Below are 9,789 nucleotides of genomic sequence, written 5' to 3' on the forward strand. Positions count from 1 at the left end.
AGGGCAAGACAGTCACACTGCAGGTTTGAGAATGTTGTTCTATCATATGATACCTGAATGGTGTTAAATGTAAAAAGTATTTTTCCTTGTAAAACTTACCTGATACTGTCCCTGTATCAAATTCTGGACTTTTCTCTTGTCAGTGTTTTTACCTTCAACAAAGCAGAACTTGTTTTCCTCACTCGCTTTGGTTTTGTAGCTTTGATAAGGAACAGCGTGATGCTTTTTCCCTATGGAGTTTGGTTCTTCTGTAATCCCTTACCTCCACAAAGATACACTATTAACCAGTAATGGCAGCTCTTCTGTTGTAACACCCAGTGCTGAGAGGAGACACCCGCTGAACTTCTCCAAGTAGTATTGCTTCCTTTTTGTCCTGCTAAGCAGTTCTCATGAGAAACTGTATTATAAAAATTACTCATTTTGTGTCAAATTGTGTAGAAATAAAATTGACTCCGATAAATGGCGTGGCAGGATAATGTAGGTGTCCTCAATGCAGTATCTCAGAGGTGTGCCACCACAGCTACGGAAAAATAATTTCATTTTGGAGGCGGTTTGTGCAGTAAGGTTTTATGTTGTTTTTCCCAGTATTGCTGAGGTCGGTTTGTTCCCATCCGCCTGCCCCGACACAGCGCGGTCAGCGCCGGCTTTGGGAAGGAGCTCTGCACGGGACGCGGGGCAGGAGCAGCTGCTGCTGGGGACTCTCGCCCCGCGGCTGGCGCGGCGCACCCCGCGTGCAGCGGGCTTCACGCAGTGAGGCTCTGACTGCGTCCAGCACGAGCTATCAAATATCTGCCTCATTGCATAAACTGCCTGTGTAAAGCTGTGGAGCTCTTGTGGAAAATGTCTCCGGTTCTTCAGGGAGCTGTTACGGCAGAGTCTGTTCGGGTGTTTGCACAGCGCCGGCCCCAGCTGCAGGTCTGAAGTGCTGGAGATCGGCGAGCTCACAGTGTTCACCATTTACCAAGCATTCCGTGGCGACTGTGCCGCGTGGTCGGCGAGCGCTGGATCCGGTGTTTGCTCTGCGCGCGCAGCGCAGCCGCCTCCAGCGCCAGGAGCACCGCGGAGACGGGCGTGGAACCCGCTCCATTTCTCTTACACCCCTTGTTTTCCCATAAAATCTGCCTTGCTGACAGAAAAATTGTAGTTCTCCAAAATGTAAAGGAAGCAAATTGAAGTGTGTTATTGTGGTGAAAGCATTTAAAACCTATTAATGATTTCCTGACATGGAGCACAACAATAGTTCACTTTGCCATGGGATATGTGAAAAGCAGAAAGGGATTTTTAAATGAGTAAATCTGATAATCACACAAATCTGTTACTGGATTTCTTCAAGAGAGAAAAGTTGCGTAGAATGAACAAGTCACTCAGTTGATAACATGTTTATTGTACCGCCATCCTTCTCTGTTGGGGAGTCCCATATATTCTGTGTATTATCAAATATATCAAATATTGAAAAAAAACTTTTTTGAAAAGGTTCATAAAAATAATTTAGAATAAATCTATATTGCCTTTTTTATCCTTACGACCAACCAATGGCAGTAACACAGGGCTGGGGCCCCTGCTGTCCCTGCCGCCGGCACACGCGGGGCCCGCAGCCCCGAGGCTCCACTGCAGTTCAGCATGACCCCCAGTGTCACCCTCGGCACGGCCCCTGCTGTCACCCTCGGCACGGCCCCTGCTGTCACCCTCGGCACGGCCCCGCTGTCACCCTCGGCATGGCCCCCGCTGTCACCCTCGGCACGGCCCCCGCTGTCACCCTCGGCACGGCCCCGCTGTCACCCTCGGCACGGCCCCCGCTGTCACCCTCAGCACGGCCCCGCTGTCACCCTCGGCACAGCCGCCAGCGTCACCCTCAGCACGGCCCCGCTGTCACCCTCGGCACAGCCGCCAGCGTCACCCTCAGCCCCACCCGCGTGTTCACCCCGGCCCCCGCGCTCCGGTGAGTTCTGGTTGCAAAACGTTGCCAGTTGTTCCCAGAGAGGGTGAGGAGGGTCCTCAGAATGTCCTGATAGGTGTCTTGGCCCCAAAAGCCACGCAGAACAAAGCCCCGGCTCTACCTGCGGGTCAGACAGGGCTTGGGATGCGTCCAGCACAGTCTACGAGAAACGCGGTGTGTTTTGGGGAAGGGTGGGTCGCGCAGCCCGGGCTGTGGAGGAACACGGGCCGCCCGACGCTCCCGCTGGGGCCCGGAGCCTCGCGTGCGTTACCGTGCGTGGATTGAGACGCCTGCAGGTTGTGGGAATGAAGATCTCACCAGGTCTGTTTCTTTTGAAAGCAGAATAAACCTCCTTTGAATGTGCTCAGTTAGGAGAAGGCTCTCGTGATGGCTGTCAGCACGAAAGGTAAAACTAAAAGGTAATTAGGGTTGCTTTAGTTTGGGAATATTATGGTCTTTTCCAGAAAAACAGGAAAAATCTCGAAGTGAGTTTTTGGTGGTGGTTTGCTTCAAAAAACCCAGTTTGATTGGTTGAAGGAGTTAAACAGATTTTTGTATTTGTTTTATGACAAAAATGCTGAAAGTGTGTTTTTCTTGGCGAAAACATCCCTCCACTCCAGAAGGTAATGCCAATTAAAAAGAAAATTCAAATCCGTATTTGACCGACTCTTTAAATCAGAATTTTTCACTGTAACTTTACCTAAAGGGCAAACTAATTTAGACTTCCGTTAAGTCCGTAATACAAATGGGAGAGTGTAAGGAACAATTTCGAAGCAGCTCAAAGCCATGCAGAACGAGATTTAATGTGAAGGCACAGCCTTTAACGCATGGAATGTACCAAGTGTATATAGAAAATAAGAGAGAGGTTTATTTGTTTGCAGGACTTCTGGGCAACGCGTAGCTGAGTAAGAGCTCCTGGCTGGGCAGCACCGGCCAGAGCCGGGCCGAGGGGTCGGCACGGCCGCTGCAGCCTCGGGAAGCCGGAATGGGGGTCTGCGGTCGGTTCGTTCGCGTTTTAATGGACAGTTTCCTGAATTCTCAGTTCCTGTCCTGAGTTGCAAGGAACAATTAGACCTTCCCATGGATTGTATTGTATTCGATCAGCTGTCTGTACTGCAGGCTGCGCAGTGAAACTCCTGATTGAGGCAGGAGAACACAATTGTAAATTAAACAAGAATGCATAATTAATAACCAAAATAAAAGAATGAATCACGTTAATCTGTAAAGAAGATGCAATAAACTAAGACAAAACAAGGGAACAATTTAGCTCATACAGCAGGATACACAATGGACTTCAAAAGTGATTGTACCAGGTAGTTTGCCCAGTAACCACGTTAATTCGGATTTCCACGGGGACAGCTCGGTCCCAGCCTGCGGGCTGAGTGCGAGGAGCTGGCGCGGCCCTTGCAGTCAGCTCCGTTACCTGCGCGTTCTGCCCGCCAACATGGTTCTCCAGACAGCAGAATCACCCCATAAACTGCTCCAGTTCCACATGACTTCATCCCTGTCCCTGTTCTCCTCTGGGACAAGCAGCAGCTCATTGGGACCCTGTACCCCTCCACTACTCATTACCTCCAACCCAATGAAACGACTCATGTGCCTGGAGTGTGTGTAAGTGTTCCATTTCTCCACGGCCTTCACATTCACACGTTGCCTCCCTCGGTGATTCATCCATCCCTTGCCCTGCACTGCCTCTTCGTTATGGAAATCTTTTAATCCATTAACTGTTACGAAGTTGGGCAGTTCCAGGTGCCTTAGAGTGCTGGAAAGTTCACAGGGTTTTTGTGCAAGTAGAGAAGAAAGCCCTGTAAATCTGTGTCACATTACTGTCACTTGTGACAGTGCATTTGTTATATTGGAAATAAAAAGAAGCTCTTTGCAGCTGCCAACCCTGCACAGCTGGAGAGGCCTCCGGCTGATGGGTCCCACACGCTCTGAGCTCCCAAGGGAGGTCAGAGGAAAACAAACCCCTGAGAAGTTCCTGTTTTTCGAATGTACTGGAGAAAATACCCCCGAGGGAGGGGCTGGCCCGTCCCTCCGGGGCACGGAGGCGCCACGGGCCGGCTGCGGGTGTCCCGGCACAGAGCCGGGCAGACGCGGGGACCAGCCCCGGCGCGCCCGGGCCGGACGGGCGAGGCAGCGCGGGGGCCCGGGCCGGGCCGGGCGCGCAGGGAGGCGCTCCCGGGAGAGCCCGTGGAGCGGGTGCCGGCCCCGGGTCCCCAGCGCCGCGCAGGGCTGAGCCCCGGCCCCGCAGCCCCTCGCCTCCACCCGCCGGGAGCTGCCGGGGCGGGGGGGCGGGCGGAGGGCCGGGGCGGCTCCCGCCCCCGCCGGAGGTAGGACGGGGGCACGGGGGCGGCCGCAGCCCCGGCCCCGTGAGGAGGCGTCAGGCGCGGGAGCTCCGGGTACCGGCTCCGTATAAATGGGGGGCGGCGGTGGCAGCAGCGGCAGCGCTGCGCCCAGACGGAGCCGGAGAGCGGCTCGGCAGCGGCACCAGCGGCGGCACCGGTACGATGGGCGGCGGCCCGCGGCGGCCCGGGGCTCTGCCGCTGCTGGCGCTGGCGCTGCTGGCGGCGCAGGGCTGCGCGGCTCCCCTGCAGCCCGGGGGCTCCCCCGCGCTCACCAAGATCTACCCCCGCGGCAGCCACTGGGCTGTGGGTAAGTGACCGTCCTGGCAGCCCGCCCGCCCCCTCCCCACCCCGGCTGGCCGGACCCACCCGACCCTCCCGGCCGCTCCTCAACCCTCCCGGCGCCGCGGCCGCCCCGACGGCGCTCCGCTGCTCCCGCGGCCGCCTCCCGTGCCTCGAGGGGCAGCGGCTCGGCCGGGAGGAGAAGGTTCCAACTACCCGGCGTCCCACCGGGATCCCCGGGAGGCTGCGCTGTCCCGGCCGTCGGTTGCGGAGGAGCGGCGGCGCCCGCAACGGCGCCAGGAGCGGGGAGCGCGGAGCCGCGCCCGGCACCGGCCGCCTCCCGGTGCTGCCTCCCCGCCCGTCCCGCGCGGCTCCAGGCGCGGCGGGCGGAGCCCCGGCCCGGAGCGGGTCCCGGCCGTGCTCGGCGCGGAGCAGCCCAGCCCGGGCCGATCTTGTCCCGCCGGCGCCGACGGGTGATCCCCGCTCCCTTCCCTTCGCTCCCCCCGTACCGTCAGTCAATAACAACTTCCAGCTGGTGCTTGAACAACCAAATCTATACGCGTTTTTGTTAATTTCATGCTGTCATCGTTGTTCCTACAGGACATCTAATGGGGAAAAAGAGCACTGGAGATTTTCCTTATGTCTATGGAGAAGAAAACAAGACCCCATTTTCAGCATTACCCGAAAATATCAAGCAACTGCAAGACTATCTGAAGTGGGAAGAAATCTCAAAATATTTGCTACGGCTGCTGGAAGGAAATGAAAATCAAAGTGCTCCGTTTTTAAAGGGAGGGCTTCCCTGGTATGCCAGGAGCCCCTGGGAGACAGATGACAACAGCAGCTGGAAAGAGGTAAGTAAGATAAAACCTGTAAAAAACACTCCATATATTCAAATTCCATTGTACAGTGACACATCAGCTTTCTCTGACTTGTGGATTGTCCAGAAAAGTAGCAGAAATGCATCTTGTATGCTAGTCATTTGGTAAAGACTCTACACTTGATTGCAAATTGTCACTCACAGGCATTAATTAATGAATTTGCTACTGGGCATAAATTCAGCAAGAATTAAGCAGATGTTAGTGTCTTGATTCCCTTCAGGTTGGTTGGTCGTTCCACTCTTTTCTAGCACCTCAGTTCGCCACTTCAGCCCCAGGTTCTCCATCAGCCCAGCAGAACGAGCCGGTGTGAAGAGCAGCTGTGAGTAGAGGGGGCGGGAAGGAGGCAGAACGTGTTGTGTGTGAAGCTGCACCGCACTGACTCCCCTTGGCACCGGTCGGGCTGCTCTTTTGCCTGGCTTGTGAGGTTCTGCCAACCGCGGGACAGAGCAGCCGGGTGGGAAGCTGCTTCCGCTCCCAGCTCCACTTTCTCAGGGCAGCGTTTCTCCAGCCTGCGCCGCGCTCGCCTGCGCCCTTTCTTACAGCTTACAGTGCACTGCGCTCGCCTGCGCTCTTACAGCGCTCGCCTGCGCCCTTTCTTACAGCGCACTGCGCTCTTACAGCGCTCGCCTGCGCCCTTTCTTACAGCGCACTGCGCTCTTACAGCGCTCGCCTGCGCCCTTTCTTACAGCGCACTGCGCTCTTACAGCGCTCGCCTGCGCCCTTTCTTACAGCGCACTGCGCTCTTACAGCGCTCGCCTGCGCCCTTTCTTACAGCGCACTGCGCTCTTACAGCGCTCGCCTGCGCCCTTTCTTACAGCGCACTGCGCTCTTACAGCGCTCGCCTGCGCCCTTTCTTACAGCGCACTGCGCTCTTACAGCGCTCGCCTGCGCCCTTTCTTACAGCGCACTGCGCTCTTACAGCGCTCGCCTGCGCCCTTTCTTACAGCGCACCGCGCTGACAAGCTGCAGCGTGCGCCTCGGACCCGCCTCCTCTTCCCCCTGAGAGCGCGTGTTAGTGCTATATCACAACAAGACTTTGCAAGAGATTCACCGCTATTATTGTTCTTTTGGAAAATCTCATAAAATACACTTGGGAGGATATCAGTGAGGCTTGGCAGAAAGTAAATGGGGTCCAAATGACATAACATAAACTGCAGAACTTGCTAGAAACCTGTTTGTAAGGTGTCAGGTATGGCAATGGTGATATAGCTGCAGAATTCTCTTGGGTGACATTGAAATAGAATAAAAAGATGAACATCCCCCCTTAAAGACATGAATGGGAAGATATTTTTTCTTGCCATGTCTACTGTAATATGATGTAATTAATATTGCTGTGCTGACTTCAGCCCAGCCCCCCTCCTGAGATCCTGGTGCAGTGAAGTCAGTGAGTCCGTTGGCTTTCGCTTGAACATGGGTGAAAGTGTACCTGTTAAACGAGGCTGTGATTTAAGCCTCTTTCACCGCTGGTGTGAACGCTGCCCATGGGTTTCTTCCTGTCTATGGCTTTGTGACAGTGATGCTTCTAATAACGGTCATCAATACTATCTAAAAAGGAAGCGATTGATCTCCTCTTCAGCTCTGCAGTGTGTAGTTTTGTAATCAAATCAGATGAACAAATTCATGATGCTATGTGAAAAGGGAAGTGTTTTGTCTTCTAAAAGTATCTGGTAATAAATTGTACTTACAAAGGCTGAAAGTTGCCTCCATTAAGCTGAGTCATATCCATATGTGTGTACTTTTGCCCTAAATTAATATCCATATTTTTGTGGTCAGGTGTTGAACATGTATGTGGAGTAATGAGATTATTGCCTGAAATATCCAGAATTCTCCCATTATTAGTAAAAAAATGATGTATTTCACATGATTAAGATACATAAAAACTTGCAGAGCCTCATTTTTCCATAGAACCTTTGATTTCCAGCACTCAACAGTTACTTAGTCTCCCTCCCGAAGTAAAACATATGAAAGTATTACAATAACCTGTGCTTTCCCATGTCGGACACGAATACCCAGTTGCGTGCAGCCTGGACAAGACAGTATGTGTTGCTTCTCTTTGGCTTCAGCAAGTTAAAACCCAGCACCTCCAAGCCAGGCGATGTACGGCTTTGAGATCCACTTCCCAGGTGCTGGCGGTCGGAAGGAATGTGCTTTTCTTTCTAGAGGACTGTGATAGTTTCCTAAACATTCATGATAGTTGTTATTTTTAACAAAGGAGACCTTTTTAATGTATAAAGGTGGAATTCTGGTATATATGAAATTCAGTCGTACATGTAGACAGTGATACACGAGCATCAATGGCCTTTGGATTCTGGTGCGCGGATTTTCGGCTGTGTGGGTTCAGTGTCGCGGATTTTCGGCTGTGTGGGTTCAGTGTCGCGGATTTTCGGCTGTGAGGGTTCAGTGTCGCAGGTTTTCGGCTGTGAGGGTTCTGAGTTGCACAGGTGGTCAGACAGCACCTTTTTCAAGGTGCTGCTGTCCCCAGCTGACCGAGGTGCTGTGCACAGGGTGATGAATGCAGCTCCCTGGCCCAGGGCAGATGGCCAGATAAACTGACAATGAAGGTGCAGCGTGTACAGGAAGTTTGTACTTGACATTAAATGCTTCTGCAATCATATTCTAAGAGGAGCCAGACGCCGTATTTAGAGCGGGTCACTGAGGTACTGGAATGCGACCCAGAAGGTAGATGGTGAACCCTCCCGTCGGCTGGTGGAGCAGCTGTCCCGAGAGCCGTCTGGGGCTGCGACTCCAGGGTGCCCGTGCAGAGACGCTGACCGAGGAGTCCGTCTGTCCGTCTGCACAGCCCCACGCTCCTGCCCGCCGAACAGAGCAAAGGCAGGCTGTGTTGGGAAGAGACGTGCTAGGAGGACTTTGTCACGGACTGTTTCAAATGTAGCTGATTTGATTTAAAATCTGAATTTTAAATTTAAGCTCAGAAATTCCCAAAGCTAATGGCTGCAGAAGTAAATACGGATAATGTACTTCAGGTAACTCAACTCAGGGTCTTGCTTACCAGCTCGGATTCACTCAGTGCGTTAGTTACCACTGGTGCTTGTGTTGTGCTCTGCGTGTCGCAGGAATAACGCAGCACTGCTGGAGGATCCCCCCGAGCAGAGAAAGCGCTGCAGCGCACGTGAGCGCGGCAGGTCTGGGAGCCGGCTCGGGCGCTGTGTCGCCTCTGCCCTGGCTCCAGGCAGCGCCAGGCAAACAAGGATCTCGCCTGCTCTTCGTTCTGTGAATAAATTACAGCTAAAGCAGTTGAGGATTGGAGGGGAAATCTCTCCTGCAAGTTGGCCTAAGTGTAAAAGTAAGTTGGAAAATAAGCTTAGAATCATTTCCATAACTTGGCTGTTTGCCACTAATGAGACACTATATAAATGAGATGGCAGACAGAATTATTTGGGAGAATGACTTTCCTCTTATTTTGGCAGTTGGTTATTACGTTAACCAAGACAAATGAGGTCTGTTTTGGAAAGATTATTGGGAATGTGTTTGTTATGTGAATACACAGAGCAGATATGTATCAGGCTTATTAACTTAGTGAATGGCTTTTCTCAGGACTGGTCTATAAATAATATTTTTCTCTTTTTATTAGATGATGGACTATCTGCTTCAAGTTGTGAATATGAAAGAGAGCACTCCAAGCTGAAAGAAGGGCTCCAAATCATGAAGAAACGTAATGTTTCCGTAAGAGACTATATTTCACAAACACTTGATTGTATCAGATAATCAACAAGGTCTCTTTCCTGTAAACAAGATTTCCTTTGTGTAAAATATCTAAATACACATATTCTTCTATGTTTCAACAATGACTAAACTCTCTACTTCATTTTCAAGGTTGCATTTTCTCACTTGAATGGCTTTGATATATATAATTGTCATGGAAGGGTCTTCCAATTAATTATATGACTTACCTATCTAATCAGTTCATCTCTTAGTTCAAAACTACATGACATTTCAACATTTGCAATAAATAGTACTAATAAAGAGGCTGGGTTTATGTTTTCATTTGAGTTAACAGAATCTGGCTGTGCTGCGGCTGGTAACAAAGAGGCGACAGCACGATTTTCCCACTGCAGCTCTTTCCCTCCGGATCTGCAGCCTGGCCTGTGATTTTTGTTGGTGGGGAAGCTGGCGCTGGCTCCCCCGGCCGGACGGGCACCGGGGTGCGGGAGCGCGGGGCTGCGGCACCGGGGTGCGGGAGCGCGGGGCTGCGGCACCGGGGTGCGGGAGCGCGGGGCTGCGGCACCGGGGTGCAGGAGCGCGGGGCTGCAGCACAAGGGCTGCGGCACCGGGGCTGCGGGGGAGCGGCTGCAGGAAAGCGGCTGCGGGGACCCAGGTGAACACGGCG

General features: G+C 52.7%; 1 protein-coding gene across 1 annotated transcript; it reads left to right on the forward strand.

Annotated features, from left to right (window-relative positions):
* The first annotated feature begins 3,999 nt into the window (after positions 1-3,999).
* GRP (gastrin releasing peptide) lies at positions 4,000-9,412 on the forward strand. The gene is made up of 3 exons (XM_082074910.1): positions 4,000-4,591; positions 5,164-5,414; positions 9,034-9,412. Exons 1-3 carry the CDS (start codon positions 4,447-4,449, stop codon positions 9,085-9,087), a joined length of 450 nt encoding a protein of 149 aa, XP_081931036.1. The 5' UTR covers positions 4,000-4,446; the 3' UTR covers positions 9,088-9,412.
* The last annotated feature ends 377 nt before the right edge of the window (positions 9,413-9,789 follow it).

The sequence above is a fragment of the Streptopelia decaocto genome (genome assembly GCF_964273445.1).
Source record: "Streptopelia decaocto genome assembly, chromosome: Z".
NCBI lineage: Eukaryota > Metazoa > Chordata > Aves > Columbiformes > Columbidae > Streptopelia > Streptopelia decaocto.

Coding starts and splice junctions, on each gene's coding strand:
- GRP (XM_082074910.1), top strand. CDS start 4,447: ATGGGCGGCGGCCCGCGGCGGCCCGGGGCTCTGCCGCTGCTGGCGCTG. Junction 4,592..5,163: donor CGGCAGCCACTGGGCTGTGG/GTAAGTGACCGT, acceptor TTGTTCCTACAG/GACATCTAATGGGGAAAAAG. Junction 5,415..9,033: donor ACAACAGCAGCTGGAAAGAG/GTAAGTAAGATA, acceptor TCTTTTTATTAG/ATGATGGACTATCTGCTTCA.